Source organism: Pocillopora verrucosa, chromosome 6 (genome assembly GCF_036669915.1).
Source record: "Pocillopora verrucosa isolate sample1 chromosome 6, ASM3666991v2, whole genome shotgun sequence".
Lineage (NCBI taxonomy): Eukaryota > Metazoa > Cnidaria > Anthozoa > Scleractinia > Pocilloporidae > Pocillopora > Pocillopora verrucosa.
Genome location: NC_089317.1, coordinates 2,642,957 through 2,662,341, shown reverse-complemented (window position 1 = coordinate 2,662,341; position 19,385 = coordinate 2,642,957). Strand labels below are relative to the sequence as shown.

Here is a 19,385-nt window from a genome sequence, read left to right as displayed (position 1 = left end):
TTTCTCGATGGGTTGAAAGCGCGGGCTTTAACGATCATACGTGTCTAGATCTTACCTATATTCATCGCAGATTAACAGTTTTAAAAACTTTTATCTGCTTGACCTTGCCACTGACGTCATATCTTTAAGAGCTACTGAAATCTTTCGGGTCAGAGAAGTTAATCCCAGATAAACTGTCAAGACAGAGTTATCTCGATGGACTTGAGAAGTTACTGGTCTTGAAAGATTAGAATAAATCGAGATAACACGGAGACTTAGCAGCAAAAACTGGAAAACAATGCGCAGAATAATTTTTCATTATTTAATTAGCGCAAATGCAATACCTAAATTTTTACCGAAGCAATGCTGGGTGGATTTTAGCAAGTAGCGTACTGGCTGGATAAGATACTCAAATATTTACCTGTCCAAAATAATGAGGTTTTCCTCTGGTTCGTATCAACTCGATTTGAAATTTGACAAGTTAGATCCGTTTACATCATTAAAAAAAATGAAGAGAAAAGAAAGTAGCCCAGCGCATTGTTCTGAAATCAATCAATTGTTGCAATTGATTTATTTCAACTGTTTCCAGTTGCTTTCGGGGTCATTATGTATCACTGGGGACGTTATTAATGGGCCATTCGGAAGTTATTAACCGCCATGGGAACATGAACGTGGGATCATTTAAATACAGAGGAGCACGCGCCTGGAACTCGACACCAGTAACCTAACAAATTTAAAAAGTATTTTTAAGTTCTGAGCGTGTTGCTCTCTCTCTTTTTTTAATTTGGTTAGATTTATTATTATTATTATTGTTATTATTATTATCCTTTATATTATCATTATTAGTAGCATTATCATTTTAATTATTATTTTATCTTTACTCGTTCAACCAAGACATTGTGAGTGTAGTTATGTGTCTAGATTTTGGGGACGACGCCAGTAGAGTCAGGAGCAAAGAGACTTGTTACCTACAAATGTAACATCGGAGGAAAATCTCGTGATCAATAAAGCGCTTTCTATAAACTTGTTTTTCAAAATAGAATACGATTTTCGTTTGGAGTGGAGATGACAGTTTTATTGATCATTTGATTCAAATTTCCCTTAAATAAGCCGTTGACTGACGTGAATGTCATAAAATAACGGAAATTAACACCACTTTGATACTCTTCATCTTTGGATGTTTTGTAAGTGCAACTCGATCGAAAAGTCACGTCCCTGATAAACGACTGATTCTTACAGAGCACCCTATGCAACGTATTTCATACATTGTTTACGAAACTAAAAAGACAAAAAGAAGTATCTGACGTATTCCATTTATTACGATTTACAAGAGTCCCTTCACCTAAAAAATTCCATTTTTTGTTTAAACCAAGTTCAGTTGAAGATCTTTATTTGGTAACGACCGAGTTTGGTACGCAGGTGCAGTTATACTTCAGGAACGATTCGCCCGGAGGACAACTTGGCTGCGGTGTCGGACAATCGCATTCGCACGTTTTTTTGTTCAGAGCTTTTCCTTTTCTGGCACATCGAACTTTGACCTTCCGCTTGCAGTCACACTCGCAAATGGCTGCATTCCATTCTTGGTTTGGGGACTTGTCGCAAATTTTGGGTGCGGAGTTGCATTCACATTTGCACGTTTTCTCTTTCCAGGACATTTTGGTTGAGTCGCATGAACTGCTGTTGTCTTGTTTGCACTTGCACTTGCAATGGTCTTGTTCGAAGTCGTGAATTTTAGCATCACACTCCGACTGACGCTTGATACAGTCACAGCCACAAGCTGTATGATTGTAGACAGTGATATTCACAAGTTTAAGGTCGTTGATTTTCAATACCTGTATGACGACCTCTTCCTGGCGTTTAACTGTACAGTTTAAGAGCTGTTGCGACCCTGAAAAAGACAAGCGCATGTTACCTTCATTAAGAGTCGATAGGCATGATGGCCTTAACAATCACGGAGACAATCACAGAGATGATGACACTGATAATGACAATAACAGTGACAATAGCTTGAACATGGACGAGCACGAGAATGACTATGACGTTGATAATATATAATGACGATAAAATAACAACGACAAGGACGACGACAATAACAATAACAATAACGGCGGCAATTGGGACAAGAAGAAGGATAAGGAAAAGGAAACAGGCACGGAAACAGACACGGACACGGACACAGAAAAGTACAAGGATACGACACGGACACGGACACTCACAAGGACAAGGACAAAGACAAGGACAAGGACAAGGACAAGGACAAGGACAAGGACAAGGACAAGGACAAGGACAAGGACAATGACAAGGACAAGGACAAGGACAAGGACAAGGACATGCACACGCACACGCACACGCACACGCACACGCACACGCACACGCACACGCACACGCACACGCACACGCACACGCACACGCACACGCACATGCACATGCACACGCACACGGACGAACGGACTCGGATGAACGGACACGGACGAGGAGAAGGACACGGCGGACAGGGGCACGGACGAACGGACATGGACACGAACACGCACAATCAATGAATGAACTTACCTATACATCCACCGAGGCACCGGTGGAGTATGACCACATTCGGAGAGTATTGATCGTGTGTTGGCTTTTGCAATTCAACAAAAGTAGGAAAGGGCCGACAAATATTGGGAGGAATAGGAATTCTAATTGGTGGCTTGTTCGCATTCCCTGGAGAAGACAGAAGGCAGATTTAGCAAAGTAACTTCACTTCCATCGTGTGAGTTGAGGCTTGAAGTTCAAGAATTCACGGATATTAAGGAAAACAAAACGGTGACGGCAATGAAAACGAAGCAAAATAATAGATTTGATGAACAGAAGAACATAAATCGCTAAAATGTTGGGTCTGAAAGCTGAAGCCCCGACGAAAGATTACTCTCGTCTCTACTTCGAGCCCAACGCTAGATTTATATGATTTGGAAACGGGGAGATCTGAGGCCAAGTGACGGACCACTAACCGCGCTATTCGCGAACTATGATTCTTAGGAAAAATGAGTCTTGTAAAGTTTACTTTAGCGTCGCCTCTTTCCCCGGCGTTGCTATCGTGAAATTTAATCTTATATTTAATTAATATCTATATAAACAAATTCCACGTTGATCAAGAACACTCAACTGGCGTGGATGTGCTACCACTACGAATATAAGATATTCCGATTCAAAGCAATTTTTCCTCGGGTATCGAAAGTAATTCATCCAGAATTATAACGGATTTGTTCTACTTCACTCTGTGATTGGATCAGAAAACAAGCACCACTTCCTTCAACCAATCATCTCACTCAATTTTTCCCGCACTGCACGCAGTGTGCTTGTTTTTACTTAGAGTTCTCAATACCCCATCGCCTCGTTTTCATCCGGTGTGATTGGCCGTTTACTTAATCGAAGGGCGCTGCATAGGTTGATATCGGGATCGGGTTAACTAATGCCTACTTACATTACTTCCAAAGCCCTCTACCTACATTTTTTTGTAATAATTCCTTGTGAGTGTGCCGTCACCTTGCAAAACATTTTCGTACGTTTTGATGGATTTGTGGTAACATATTCATCAGCAGCCACTCTTTTTGTGATGGCAGAGTCCTGTAAATTATAACAGAAGGAAATAGAAGAAAAGCATACAGTACTTTATTTAACCGTTTAGCTCCAACTCCTCGTCTCCTACAGCTAGTCCTTAGCATTTGATGTTTTAATTAAACAACTACCTGAAGTTACTACTCTTTCTAAAAGGACTCAGAAGGTTTTCATTCATCATCCTAAACAATTATTTGATGTATTATTGTTTGAATCGAAATACACGCTTGCCGTCGGAACGATGTAGCCTCTGAAAACAGCCTCGTGAAATGCCCAGAACGAAAAACCAAGAAAACGGTCATTTCCTAAATTGAATTTGTAGTTGTCGGTGAAGTTTCAAGGTCATTTCATTTAGACTGAACTCTTGGTCTGCGGAATAACTCAAGACATAAAGTGAAGGTAAAAAGCTGCTCAAAACAGCGTACTTACCTTGTCGTAATCAGGCTCGTCGTCGTTATAAATTTGTCCCTCGTCTTCTCTCAAGAAGTTAGGCCCATCGAGATCATCAAACAAATCACTCTGAAACTTTTCAATTTTACAAGTTCAGTTTCTGATTTGAAATCTAAAGCTTGAGAGGTTATGAAAAGCATATGGGTCGCAACATACGGGTTGACTCTTTAACTCCCACATCAAATTTGTAATTCTCCTTACAGTCAACCATACAACTCTTGTAATTTTGGTTCAAAGAATTAAGTATTGGATCAACTAATTATCCCCAAATTGACATTTTTCTTTATTCTCATCACTCATCTGGTTGATATTGTATTGATATTGTAAGGAGAAGTTCAGTCTTGGTCACTCATGGGAGTTAAAGGGTAAGAGTAAATCGCGGAAATAAGTCGCAATGACAAATAGTTTCTTGCGATGAGGAAAAGTTTTGGAGAAATTCTTTGTTCCCGCGATAGAATTCTTTCCCTGCAACGAGTCACACAAGGCAGATTTGGTTTTGAATTTATTCCATGATCTCAGCGAGGAAATTCGTTCGGTGGAACGACATTTTATGAAAGTTATTCACATATTCAGCTGCCTATCGCATTGAATTATTGCCAGATGTGTTTCTTAGCTCTATGGTCGGCGCGAAATAAGGAATACCGTTGAGGCGAAAGCAAGAGATGATTTTTTCGAGCAATATCATTGTTATATTGCCTGATCTGTGATCGACAGAGGTTGGAAATTCTGCTCATTTAAATTTGTGGGATAAAAAAAGAACTCACTCCTGATGATATATCATGTTGTAGAGATAGGGTTTTATTCCCTGCGCAAGCTGGAGGGAGATATGCAGATTTGGACGTGTGCGACAAAAAACTGACCTCATCCCATTTTGTCTCAGAAATCCTGTAGAAGCGAAAGAGATTTGTGATCGAAAGAGGTTACGTGGAAATCCTCTAGTTTGTGTTTTTGCAGGAAAAAATTGTAATAATTAAATGTGAATACGACTTTATCAAAATGATTTTAAAACTATGACATAATCTCCATTGGGCTTCTCATGAACATAAAAATTCTCTTAAACGGCATGAACCACTTATACAGTTGTCGTACCCATTTTTTGTTTCTACAAATAGCATGTCTCTTGTCAGTGACCAGAATGAGATAAAGCAGTGATGAATTTTGAATGGAGAGTACAAACTGCTTGAATGTAAAGGTGTCGAAATTTTTTGATTTGGTGAAACCTGTTTGCGTTTAAAGATAAAAGCCTGTTTTTGCTGCCAACTAAATGATGAGTCAAAAAGCACGAAATGCAAATTCAGACTATCCAAATTTTATTCATATGTAGAGAAAACCAAGGAAACAAAGAACTTTGTTTATCTAGGAATGTTTTGATCCGGCTGTAGATATATGTCCCAACCTCTGGTGATCGTTCCTTATGAAAAACGGGTGAAATTGACTAATCTTTGTGAAAATTATGAACTTTGAGACACGACCAAAACCAAAAACTTTAAAGTCATGCATTAAAATAAACTATTTCAATTAAAAAATGTAATTCCATTCAAATTGCTCTGATCGTAGATACACTAACGAAGGTACCCTTATGAATATTTTTAAACTAAAATCCATCACACCTTTATACAAAAGGCTGGGATTTGAAGTCTTTTATTTATATAGGTATCTAAAGATGCAGGGGATATTTTTCTAACCTGTGCAAACACGTTTTATTATGGTCAAAAAAAGGTGTGTTTATCAATTTTAAGAAGTTATAGATTAGTATATTATATGTTGTGTAAGTTCTGAAACATGAATCTTCGAAGAAAGCAATGGACCTTCATATGTCGTAATAACTCTGACATCTTTTGAAGTTTTCCCCAACTGGTTATTAGAAACATTGCAGAACAAATTTTAAAAGGGATGGAAAAGTTATATTACAGACTAGGTACAAACTAATTTAGTTGAGTTTTCGATTGCATGACAACAAAAAATCTACTTTTTGGAGAAAAAAAATCAATATATGTTCATTACGTGTAGATAGAAATTTCCAGCTTGAGAGTTTTTGTGCTTTTAAGTGCTCTTGGAAAAATTTCCTCGAAATTTCTTTTCAAAAGTGTCTTTTGTGTGTGGCCACTCCACATTTTCTGCGTTGAAAATTTAGTTATATGTTAAAAATGATCACAATTGGTTTGCCGCTTGTGGCTTTTGATTGGATAGGAAAACTTAGCTGTTTGGAAAATTTTAGATGGGAGTCCCTCTGAACCAAAATGTTAGCAAGTAGAAATCAAAAACCAAGCATGGGATAAGCTATTGCAATCATCAACGGTCGCTGCACATTTCGAGGTGTTAAGATGTATTTTTGGTCTCACATACGAATAATTTCTTCTTTTTTTTTTTTCAAAAGTAAATTGCTGTTATTTGAATGTCACAGAGCTTAAAATTTTACCCGGGCAACATTAAAAGTTAAAAGATCACGGAGTGCCGCAACGATTTCAAGCGTCGCAGAACGTGCCCTAATATTTTTTTTCTTGATAAATTTTCTCTTCCTGGTTAGATATTTCGCTGTTATCACCTTTCACTGAACTGAATTTTAGTGCCTTATCTCTCATATACTTTTACTTGAACCCAATAAAAAACTAGCCAAAACAACTTAATCAAAGCAATGGAAATTTGTATATTCAAATCATACAAGGTAAAAACGACAATTTCTGTGAGATCATATCTGTATCTCTAGCTATTCAAAACTGCGTTTCTTATCAAACAGAAATTTAATTTTTAAGACGAAGAAAAAATGAAAGAAATGCTTTGATCAAAACGGCTTTTTCATGCTGTTAAATGTATGATTCCATAATTCTTGTCAGAGAAACAGTCTCGATTCTAGCAAAGGTGAGCAAGCTGAGCTAGGTAAAGGTACAAGTGCATTGTATCTGAATTTTATATTCATGGCCATTCTGGCGATATACCACTTAAAAAAGGCTGAGAAACCTTACCTCGGTTCCTGATATAATCTGCGATGTATGGAACCAGACCAAAGCTACGCAGAACAGAATTTTGAACATATTCTTTGAATCAAATACAGCGGGACAGCTGGTCAACTGTAGTAATTCGCGTCAAATCTCTGGTTTTGGGAGATGGGTATTTCTGCAAACGTTCTCTTCTTTATCATGGCTACCTATATACACGCGATCAGTAACAGATACTAAACTAATTTTTAAACTGCTTACGTCACTGCTAAAGTGTCAATATCTTGAACACATCCAGAAAGGATTGAGTTTCCATGGAGACTCGGATCACTTTTGAACGAATCCTCTTAACGAAGATATCCTTATTTTTAATACAGTGCCATAAATGGCGGGTTTTTCTTATCCATTTGCGATTCGTAACATTTCTTCGTCGTTCCCAAACACAGAAATATGTCTTTTTTGTGTGTGAAATTGTGTTTCGACGCTATTTTTATGTAACAAGATACACCTTGAAAATCCCTCCTTTAAATTGCTAAAGTATATACGTGTAACAAACACCCATTTCCTCTTAAAATATTTACTTCGGCAAAAATACCGCATGGAAGTAAACTCTTAAACACTTGAAAAGTATTTTATTAATAAAATCTGTTTGCAGTCCGTTTTAAAGCAGTTAGGGAAGAAATAATATATTTAACTGACAAGTTTTCCCGAGTTTGCACCACTACAAGTCATAACGAGACCTCGTTTGTCAAAGAAGGAAAGGAGAGTGATTAACAGAGCTAACTTCTGGAACCCTTCAGATTGTAAAAAGAAAACCGTGCAAATATAAGCTAAGCTTAAAATGATACTCTTAGCTAACGTAAAGACAGAAAGAATTACATAGTCATTATTTGAGATTAAAATTTTTAGTACTTCCGGTACAAAGCTGTGGCCTTTAGAAATTTTTCACCCTTTCATGGGTTTTCTCCAGTAATCCCACTTTGTTGCAAAAACAAATTTTAATGAAAAATATTTTCTTTGGTAACGCTGGACGCGTAATAAACAAAATTTTTGTTTGCTGAATTTTCTTTTCTTCGAAGAATTTTAAAATATAGTACAATTTATCCTCTGATATCACTCCGATTTCCGAGATTTACGTTTGCATTGTGTTCAGCCCGAAAGGTCTTTGATCGTGCGAAAAAATAGACATTTTAAGTGTCTTAGAGTGCAAAGTGATATCGTTTGTAACGATGTAATATTTTACGCAATATTTTCTTAATTGCTCCGTAAACATCCCATCGTTTGCGGAAGACACTCACAATTAAGTGGTAAGAGTCCTTGGCGATTTTTATTCATTCAAATTCTTGTCGCGTTTTCGAACAAACTGTAGAGTACTCATTAATTAACTATAACTAGTATTGTAACGTATTGTAAAATATTGGTCTGCCCCCTTAACCACTCATTACTTTGGATTTAGCTCCTTCAAAATCTGCTTGAAGGTTGTACAGGGAATTAGTTGACTTCTAAATTAATAACAGTATTAAAATGAAGAAATGAATTAAACTTCCAATCTCTGGCGCTTTCCACTGATGTCCAGATATAACTGGAATTACAATCTTGAAATAAAATTAGAGATTTATCAAAATTCTGTGAAAATTCGTTTCATAGTTTAGGGATAGAATAAAATGGAAGTTTTATTGTCTACAAGTTATACTTCTAAAGAACGTTTTGGATCAGGGTAGGTAAGGGGACGCAGAACTCTATAAGTCCATGCGCATGAGAGTCCGTCGAGTATTTTCAGCGAAACGATCACGATGAATTGAAAGGACAATCATAGATTTAGCGGCGACTCGGGCTAGTCTTTGGCAGCCTGTCATATGAATTCGAACTTAAGCTTTATAACCAGTGCATGATCAAAGTTAGGGAATGGAGAACAAATTCACGCGAGTAAAAAATTTGGAGAGAAAAGAGCTTAGAGATCAACGCAAAGTTTGCTCCTTCCAATCAATTTTTTTTTGGCGAAGAAAGATGGTAATTATCGAACACTATCTGTATCTCGGTGAGGATTTGAAAAATGCTTTCAAAATGGCTGATCCTAGCTGTAGGCAGGAAATTTGCCACAAATAAACTGTCATGATTTGGCTTTATCGACAGAAATGTAAAATGACCATTGTAAAGAGTGTCTAAAGCTGATATTTCGAGCTTTAGCCCTTTGTCAGATAAAGTGAGTCCTGTGCAGCTAACTTGTTTCAAAATCATGAGTTCTAATAATAGCCGAGACTCAGATTGTCAGTTCTTAATTTGTCCGGCTAACTCACTCGAAAAATTCAGGCATCTTTCTTTATTCCACGATCGAGATAATGGACGAGTTTTTCCCCAGTCTGGTCTTATCTGTCAATTCAAATTATCGCCTGAACTTTAAGTCAATTGACGGAGCATTGCAAGAAAATTTTCCCATCCCTTCGCAAGATCGAAGCTGAACAGGTGAGCATTCTCTTGCAATAATGATACCTTAGGTCAACCATGCAGAATTATTTGTCAGTCTTTTGAAGAGAATTTTGAGAACGCGAATTTATTACAATATAAGATCTGTGTGACATAACAAAGAAAAACGCGATGGTCAGGTTATGTGAAAGTCTCGGCACCAGGGCTTCACTTTTTAGACAATACGAAAGCAGTTATCGTTTGTGAGAATTTTGTACTTCCGCGGTTAGAGTAGGATACCATTTATTATGCAGTATCACGAAATATCAATGAATTCACTATAAGAGAGGTCTAAACACTCTTCGCATTATCTTAAGAACCTCAGCTGTTGTTGGTTGAAAACAAAACCTTTACGGTAATTAATGGCCACTTCCAATATATTTTAAACAGGAAAAAAAATCTGACAAAGTACGCTCCAACGTCAGCTTTACAAACTCTCGGTGGCCAATTTACATCGGTCATCAACTCAGTTGATAAAATCAAATTATCTTGTTATACTTCCCCACCGACGCATTACCACAGTTTCTTTAAAAATTAAACTTTAAATTCACATGATATAATATACCTTTGTTGTTGTTTTTTTTTTCAATAGGTTCAAACTGGAATTCTTTTGAAAAATTCTGCTCTTAATTCTTACGTATTCTGCCCGCTTTCAAGAGAATCGTTAAATTGTACTTTTGTTGTTCAAAACTACGGTCCAAAAAGCGAAATTGGCTCTATCCGAGCAGCTTTGAGTAAGTATTGGAAAAACGCCGTCTAATTATCCAACTGCACAAAGTAGAGCACAAATTGCGCGTGAATAAAGTACGAATATCCTAAGATATTGTAGGGTTATTTGGATAATTGGTAATTTTTTTCTGTAAAAAAACCTGTTTGACAAGTCGGCTGCACGCGCTGCGCTTCTCGTTGTTTGCATTTTGACTCGCTCTACGGGCTCGTCACTACTCAGTCGTAAAAATACTCAGCAGTAATACACCCCAAAACGTCTATCAAGATATATATATATATATATATATTACGATGGCGGTTTTTTATCTTAAGTCGATAAATAGGAATATTTCGAAGTGTCAGAGGTTATCAGCCCTTCAGCTTACTCCTTTTAAGCATGATTTAAATTATTTCCTTCTCAGGAGATATTTATTATTATGGAAGCCATAAATTATGCGGCTAATTATGCTGGCAGAATTTTCAACATTGAGACATTGGGAAAAGCCATAGCTTATTTTTTTTGGTGATGAACTTTTTATCAGTAAAATATTTTCCAGTGAGTCCTTAAACTGCTCTTAAAATTAAAAACGAGTAAAAAAAAAAGTATCCGAGCTTTCGCCGATCCACGGCATTATCAGCTGTTTATATTTAAAATTTGACCGAGATGTGTCTCTTTATACAAAAGTATAAAATTATACTCGTCTTTCAGTGTAATGTCAACCGCTCCTTTCAGAATTTTTTTCAACACTTACTTTTAATGTCATATATCCCACTTTTCTATAATGCTTTGTCATAGATATTAACACCTGCAAAACTGCAAAGACAGAGGCGTAGCTAGTCAAGTTATAGGTGAAAAAAAAATCAACAAAACCACTAAATTATTTAAGGCTGCGGCACTTTCAAAAAGACGTTTCGGTAAACAAAAGTTCAATTGTAAAAAATCCGCCCCCACTTTATCTGGATTAGACATAAAAAAAAAGTGTGCGTGGTGATAAAAATGTTCGGTAATTTCTCTAGTCCTTCTCTCGTTGTACAGTGGTTTTAGGCTGTTAAAAACACTACTTTCCGCTTGGTATAGTGCATTAAGTCTTTTCTCTGAGATATAATTAGGTATATTAGCACACGCATTGTAAGAAAACCTCAGGCATTTAAGAGTTACAGCTGAGCTTTGTGAAGATCTAAAAATTTGTCTTTGAATTTGTAGAAAAACTCTGGCAAATTTATCGATATAATGAGTCTTATAGAAAAGAACACTGGTTTAGAGGCCGATAAATGTGCATAGGCCAAAACAAACCCGAAATTGGCCAATTTGGGTCAAATCTACCGCTCTTTATTTTTACAGTCAGGCCGGTCAGTGATATCATAATTTCTGTCCAGTGTGGTAATTTCGCGCAATTATAAAACATGGCGAACAACCATCTGTTCTCAAGTGATTAATTATACAGGAGTTCCACTAACTATTGATAACATCTTCACCGGACTATATATTGGACATTTAGCTTTTCATATCACTTACTTTTAAACATCAGCAATGAAGGTGATAGCGCTTTTGACGTTCCTGGGTTTCCGTCTGAATCCCTACACAGTTTCTGCGCGGTTGAACCCAAAGGCGATTATATACGACTCTTTGAAGGTAAGTTTTGTACAACGAAACATTATCCTCTTACATCATTGTAAAAAGTGATACCGACCAAGAAAATGAGTAAATATATGATATGGCAGCTCGAGCTTTAAGAAATTTTATCAACAGGGAAAGATGGTTTTAATTTAAATGTAAAGAGCCGTTTTTCCATTTCATCGCGTCTGAAATTACGTGTTAAACAAACTATGCTCAATAAATAGCTAACAAATTTGACCTCTAAAAGAAAGAAGTTGACAAAATTCAGAAAGTTCGGAAAATTAATGATATTTTATACTTTTTTTTTAAAAGAAGCAGTGAGAATGTATCGATTGTGAAAGCAAGTTTAGTGAATGAAGAATTGTCCCTTCGGCCTAATCGAGGTGAATGTCCTGACTCTTACCGCCCACTGAAACCGAAGACTCTGAAGTTTAATAAACGATAATGCAAAAGCGATAACAAAATTAAAATAAAAACTGATAATGGTTTTCTTTCATGGAAACCGAGGCGTTTAAAATTTTAGGGTGAATTTACTCGTACTCTGTTCCATTTTCATTTTTTTCTGTTCTGTTGTAAATTTTAAAGATCTTGCTCAAAATCCATGTACCAGGTTTCAATTTTCCGATCTCTTTAGCCTTTACCAAAGACTTCCCCTTTACAGAAGGCTCCTCGAGACAGGTGTAAAACAAGCGTGGCATATTTATTAACGTAATGTTGTTCCTGTAAATATATGAAGGAATCAATTGCTGATCTGTCACGCTATGAAAATATGTAGCCACAGGCCTTCTATTTCTGGTTTGAAATCCCTCTCGAGTTGACGTGACATCCTCTATAAAACGTTTTGGTTTTCCCGAGGGCTTCCTGGAATTTTTTGAAAAATCAGGGACATTGCAAGGTTTAAAGATAACTAAGGAGAAGTTAGTGAAAATGATACTAAATTTTTAATTATTTTCATTCATAATACTGATGACACGGACTAGTATCAACGCTAGCTGGTATTATATATTGCTTTGACATGTTTCCAATTAAATAACACGCCCCCGCCAAAATCATTTGATCATGATATGATGCCAGATAAAACACCCACTCTACCACCGATGATTTTTATAAATAGAAAATCTTTACGATTTTTTTTTAATTTTGTAAAGTGACACTGACTCTGATAAACCCAGTGGGGACGAGCTATGAACGCATATATGTATGTATGTAAGTTTGTAAGTACTGATGAAGAGAAGGCGTGCTTGATTAAACGAAAAAGTGCTTTTTCTTTGACAAAATAGACTTCTGACGCGTTGTACAAGTACAAGACAAGAGGAACGAGCATTGCCTCCATTTCAGAGCGTCAGTTGGGCAAACGGGTCTCAAATGGAAACAGTCCAACACAGCGCAGTAAGAAACACCTTCCTTTGCAGTATTTCTTCGAGATGTCACGCAACGGGAGGGAGCGTTGCGTTACATCTTAAATTACAGCTGCAAGACTATATATGAATTAGTGAGGCAGATATTCTTCCTTTTTCTTCTTTCTTTGTTTTGTTTTTTTTAATCTGTTTGTACCTGCCCTGGGTGCCTACTCTTAAAACAAAATTTATTATCTCTTCCGTGCAAACTAAAATGCTCTTAAAAGACTAGTGATTCTCCAAGTAACACTCTATCTTTCAAATTTGTTCGACCATTTTCTACATGAAGACCACTAAATGTATTTATCTAAAAAAAAATAACCTATGAGAAGATAAATTTTGTTTTACATTGACCACTCAGCATAATTAGCTCTCGTTCAGTAGACTTCAAAAGAATACGGAAGCAGTAGATTTTACCGGCAAAAGGGAGAAGTTTCTGCCCGGAAAATTTTCAAAAAAACTATCTTGCGCTTGACCCAGTGCTGGGCGCCGAAAAAATTGAAAGTGGGCTGCTTTCATGATAGGGGTGGAACAGGAGAAAGACACTACCGCCATTTTGAAAACCGAAAAGCCCCTGGGGACGATGTTAAAACGTGGGTTGTTACCATGACAATTTATAACAACTACATGGTTTTATGGCGGCTTTGCTTGATCTCTTGATCGTTCATTCTTTTGAATTGCATAAATGTTTATTACTGATATCACCTTTCACATCACAAAGAAATCATCCCCAAGCAACTCATTTCCTTTCTTTCGCCTTTTCCGTGATATAGATAGAACTGGCAAGGTCGTCAAATTAGAGATGCAGTATTGTCGGCCATACCCCACCATTGTGCAAGTGAGCGATCCGTTGAAATGGGGAAACTTCTATTTACCCAGCTTTGTTGAGCTTCATCGTTGCGCTGGAGGCTGTCCTTTACATCCAAGTAAGTTTATTGGACGACCGTCAATAAATAATTCGCCCGGGATAGCGTTAATTTTGCTCTAAGAGTACATTCGTATGAGTGTCGTAATCTCTGAGCCAAGGTAATCACGACAACCAATCGATGGAAAGGAAAATATCACAAGGAACCAATGAGAACTTGAAGAAAAAGCGAGAAAACTGCTCGAAGCGCGTGAAAACGCGAGTAAATCTGATTGGTTAAGAAAATGGGGCGAGTTTTATGGATCGAACACTGAGTGGTGGTGGATAAAACCAGATATAAAGTAACCCAGAAGCAAAACCATTCTCACTCAATTGAACTTGCAATAATTTACTCTTTTATTGGTTAAAAAAAAATCGAGGGGGGCCCCTTAGGAAGATTACAGAGCCTTATGGGGGGGGGGGGGGGAATCAGGCACCTCCCTTTCCCCCCACCCCACCCCTTATGGGCGATAACTAATGACCATTCTCGTACTTCTCGACTACAGAATACACGAGTTACTTATATCGGATCAATATCAGCATCTGGGTAACTGCCCACCTACCCCTCCCTTAACCCAACATGAACCCTATCTTGTTATCAATTGACTGTTGTTGAGTTAGGGGAGGGGTAGGTGGGCAGTTGCCCAGATACTGATATCGATCCCCTATATCAATGCATTCTTCGTTTCAGGTGTTGGTTACTGCGCAATGACTAAAGAAGAGAATGTAACAATTCTTGTGACTGTGCATGGACGCCAAATATTTAATAATCAATTTCAAGTTGTCATGAGTAACCACACTGATTGCTCATGCGCATGTGTGCCACAAAAGTGTCACCCCGGGCAACGATTCAACACAAACCAATGTAGCTGCGAGTGTACTGATGTTAAGGATAAAGACAGCTGTCAATCAACAGACAACATGCAGTGGGACAAGAATCAATGTCGTTGTGTATGCAGTATCAGACGAACTTGCAACTTGGGATATAAATTTAGTTTTAATACGTGTCAATGTGAACCTGACGAGGAAGAAATTCTAGCAAGGCTGTAAGGTTACTTATGACCTCTGATTTAGGTAAAACTTGCTCTTGTGAAAAGTTATTTGCCGGAAATAAATGATACTTTTCAGACAAGTCTTGTCATGTTTATGGTCTGAACTCGCATGAATGAAGACATTTCGCAAAACTAAGACGTTTTCATAGTAATATTCTCCTTCTTTGCAAAAATATGTTGGCTTGTCTAGATTCAAGGCTACGTCAAAAACACTAAAAGCCATTAACTTTGCGCAAAAACTGCTAAAAAAGGCAAACATTAATTGCTCAAGGTTGTTAGAACCGCAAAAAGTTGCACTAGACGCCAAAAGTTGGTCAAAAGTTGCTCAGCGCAATGTGGACAGGCCTACACGTCACAAGATTCCAATTTTAAATTAGAATCTAGCGGGGTTTGATAAACAGGCAAACAAAGCGCATTATTGGACTTCAGAATATTCATAGTGCAAGTAAATTACTGTTTGTGTCCGTCGGAACAAGAGTTTCATACGAGCTGCAACGGAAGAGGGGAACGGGGGAGGGCGTCACTGAATTTTCACGTATCCCAACTTTACGTCTTCTTTGATCCCCAGCTGGAAAGACGCATGCACAGCTCAAGACAGTCCATTTGCTTTGTACAGAGGGGAAAATAAAATGCTTTCAAAAGACCCTAACTACAGTAAGGTGTTTTACTAAGGCTCTCGACCTTTGAAACATTTTGTACTTTAAAACATATTTCTCAAATCACCAAAAGCGCTCGTCTTCGCTTTCAGAAAGTTTTAATCCCCAGTAAACCGAACTTGTTCAACTTTTTACCCGAAAAATCCGGCGCCTTAACCCATGTTTTTTCTTTCACCATACCACAACTATGCGCCATGTGAACAATCCGAAGGAAAGAAGGGTCTCTTTTTCTTTTCAAGTGAATCGCGTATCTGTACTCTGCAACTGCCAGTTACATTGATACATCATTGTACAAGTAAAAAAAGAGATGTTTGGATACATTACATCATGAATTTTTGTGCTTTATTTAACATTCACTTTAACTTTTTCCTATAATTACCTAACTATAAAAGTGAAAAAGAAAAAAAAAGGTTTCTTTCAACGTTAATAGTAAATTCCAAAAGTTTTACTCGAGTTCTATATCACACCTAAAATTGCGTTTTCAACGAGTTTAATACAGCACATTTCTTTTCCCAGCTCTTGGAACACATTCACATGTGTCTAGGATCTGAGTTTCGTCAACGTTACACCTTGTTTTGCAGTTACACCGGCAATAATTGACGTCACGCTCGTGAATTTGATCATTACATCGCACGTGACATTGACATTCGCACGCCTCGTGCTCTATCACGGGGCGGGTGGGGTTTATCAAAGGACGATTCCTCATGATGACGTCAATTGAACGCCATTTGGTCGCTGTGCAGTTCTGCCAGGCCAGACCGTGATCACACGCGCCTTGGCAGCGATTGACCATTACAAACTGGGGATCATTTAGGACGTTTCCATCTCCATTTTGAACCGGTACAATTTTTGGGTAAAGCCCGCAACGAATCTCGGGCAGGATCTCCTTATCTAGGAAAAAACGTCAAATCAAAAGGAAGAAAATGATAAATATTTGTCTGGGAGACCAAAGGAAAGTATCAAATATTCGGTATCTGTATTTTTCTGAGGCAGAGAATTGATGCAGTGGGAACCACCTTTGCACCACGACGAATTACCGCTGATCCAGGATTCCCACAGCATATCTTTTGTACATAGAATGGGGAAAAAAGTAAGTTTTGAGCTCTGCTGACCCTAGCAGTATGTAGGACGCGTATCATGTATGAACTTCGTAATGGGCTTAGCTCACCGTAGAGTTTCGGTGGCTCAGTGGTAGAGCATCAGAGCACGAGGTCTGAAGATCGATTTCTTATGGGAACTCAGAATTTTTTCTTTCTTTCACACTCATAGGAAGACGAAAAACATCTTTCTCTGGCATATATTTTGTTCAACAGGGTTACTATTTTCATGACTAGAACATGCTGAACAAGAATTTTCACCTCTCTTAGTTTGTTTGAATGTCTTGAACCCAGACCTCTCTCTCTTTGCCATATCGTTAGGTTCCAGTACATCAATTTCTTCATCCTGAGGGGGGAAAAAAAAGAGGAAAAAAATTTGAATAAATAATTGTAATCGTCTTTTTATCATAAGTTGAAAATTTTTTTGCACCTCAGACTTATTAAAATCAGCCAAAATAAATACTGTGATAATGATGTCATTTATCTTTCACTTTTCCCGGAAACGAAAATTCTCGCTAGCAGACCATTTTCCAAGTTGTCGCACAGTTGGAAATGTGTGGTATTGTTTAAATTTGGTTGTCTGGGTGAATTTCAATAGCAGCGGAAACATCGCCCATGCGCAAACAAAGGGTGTAGTTAATCCAGCTGAAATACTACTAACAGCGGTGACGTTATATTCTTTGAAATGTAATATCTTTTCCGTCGCACTGAAACGCTAAGCCAGTGTGTTCAAATTTTCAACTTTAAATAGCGCCCCGGTAAGAAATGTTTCAGATAATTTATCCAATTTTGTGCAGGGAGAAGACTTATCTCAAGGAATCGAAGTTACGCTTTTATAATCAGCCGAAGAAAGCTTTGATTGTTACAGCTTCCCTTTAAACTTTTGAGCGAGCGAAGCTTAGAGACCACTTGAAAAAAAATACATCATACACCAGAAGTTGGGGGAGTGAGGAAAGATTTTTGCGGGATCACATGGTTTTCAGCGGGAATGGAGGGGGATTAGACGTCGCTAACAGAGCATAAAGGGAGGACCACCGAAAGTTGACAGTCAATGAGTAGGGATCATTAGATTACCGCGAAGCCTAAGAGTAGGGGGGTCTGGTAAATTTTACTGTGACATAGGCAAAATCCTCCGACTCCCCGCCCCCACCCCCTTCCCCACACCGGTATACAATGAAAAGTGAATTAAAGGAAGCTGAACCACCATGTTTATTCATTTCCTTTTCCAGCGCTGTCTAAAACACGTAATTGAATTAAATGCAAATGTTTAATCGATCGAACGCAGCTTTTTTGCGTTGCTAGGAAACCTTTCAGCTTACTAGTAACGTCCAATGCTTTTTTTTTTTTTTCTTTTTTTTTTTTTTTAACTAGAGTCGCGGTGAAGTTATATTTAGCTCTGTAACACACGCATTATCCCCTATTTTCAACTTAATTTTTTAATGTTCGGAAATTTAAACCGGAGGTACTTAGGCTTAGGAAATTAATTTGACATTTGAGGCGGCTAATAGAGACATTTGTTTAGAACGTCCCTGTTTCCTAATCGGTTTCCGAAGTTTTATCTCTGCTTATGATAAGCAATAAATTAACTTCAACACTTTGCTGGAAAAACCAACAAAAGACTGAGGAAGCCAACAAAAAAGCAGGGAAGCCATTCAAAAGGGAAGAATCCTTTGTTCTTTCCACGACAAAATCTAACAAAAGAAATTTTAAAAATTGGATTCGCCATAGCTGCTATGAATTTTTCTCCTGGGCTTCTTAGATCATTGAAAGGCGTGAGACAACAAAGAAATATGGACTATGGTAAAATAGATGCACAAAACTATGCAATAAAACAACGGTGCGCAACAGGTTTCCTGATAAAGTTGGAGGAGCGGGCAATCTTTCTCTTTCAAATTCACCCGCAAAAAAGATAAATTTTTTCCCTCGCCCAATTTTTTCCTTTCATAGACTAAATTTGTTCCCAAACGAATGCACCACGTGAATCGATTCATGAAATAGCGAAGCCAAAAAGCGATTCTGTTTTTTAACATGGGAGAAAAAAAAAATTCCTTATATGAGAATATTTTTAAAGAAAGTCACAACCCCTTACTCACCCCAAGATAGCTTCTTTCGCCAAAGCTTTTTGAAGCCAAAATTAGTGCAACACAAAGGGTCCAGCGGAAGAAAGTCTGAAAAATCATAGTTGTGCACCTCACCGTGGTATTAGTGGGAATGAATCCGACTGGAGCGGATGTTCGGTCTTTGTAATGTAGGCTTTTATGAACAATCTGCTTGCATCACATGCTCACATATGGGCGTGCGCCACTCACGCACGCAAATGGTTTCTTGCACAACGGGAACTCATTGTTTTAAAAAGTCAGGAATTATGTCTTATTTTGGCGGTTGAGATCTGCAAGGTGTCTCTATTGTAAAAAAAAATGCAGTTATTCAAACAACTGAAAACCGAGGGCCTTACTTTCTGATCGAAATTTATCTTTAATTGTCTAGTTCATCGTTTGCTACGAATATAACAAAGAGGTTTGTACTTTGCGTTT

General features: G+C 37.7%; 3 protein-coding genes across 3 annotated transcripts; 1 reads left to right on the top strand and 2 right to left on the bottom strand.

Annotated features, from left to right (window-relative positions):
* Window positions 1–1,280: 1,280 nt before the first annotated feature.
* Window positions 1,281–7,181, bottom strand: LOC131770672 (uncharacterized). The gene is made up of 5 exons (XM_059086385.2): window positions 6,984–7,181; window positions 4,000–4,095; window positions 3,462–3,579; window positions 2,530–2,676; window positions 1,281–1,867 (listed from the first exon to the last, which is right to left on the bottom strand). The coding sequence occupies exons 1-5, from the start codon at window positions 7,050–7,052 to the stop codon at window positions 1,368–1,370; spliced, it is 930 nt and encodes a 309-aa protein (XP_058942368.2). The 5' UTR covers window positions 7,053–7,181; the 3' UTR covers window positions 1,281–1,367.
* A 4,461-nt stretch (window positions 7,182–11,642) lies between these two features.
* LOC131770683 (vascular endothelial growth factor D-like) lies at window positions 11,643–15,148 on the top strand. Its single transcript, XM_066169028.1, has 4 exons — window positions 11,643–11,760; window positions 13,026–13,134; window positions 13,916–14,068; window positions 14,738–15,148. The coding sequence occupies exons 1-4, from the start codon at window positions 11,659–11,661 to the stop codon at window positions 15,094–15,096; spliced, it is 723 nt and encodes a 240-aa protein (XP_066025125.1). The 5' UTR covers window positions 11,643–11,658; the 3' UTR covers window positions 15,097–15,148.
* Window positions 15,149–16,079: 931 nt separating this feature from the next.
* Window positions 16,080–19,168, bottom strand: LOC131770679 (uncharacterized). Its single transcript, XM_059086391.2, has 3 exons — window positions 18,945–19,168; window positions 17,113–17,197; window positions 16,080–16,645 (listed from the first exon to the last, which is right to left on the bottom strand). The coding sequence occupies exons 1-3, from the start codon at window positions 19,029–19,031 to the stop codon at window positions 16,245–16,247; spliced, it is 573 nt and encodes a 190-aa protein (XP_058942374.2). The 5' UTR covers window positions 19,032–19,168; the 3' UTR covers window positions 16,080–16,244.
* Window positions 19,169–19,385: the final 217 nt, after the last annotated feature.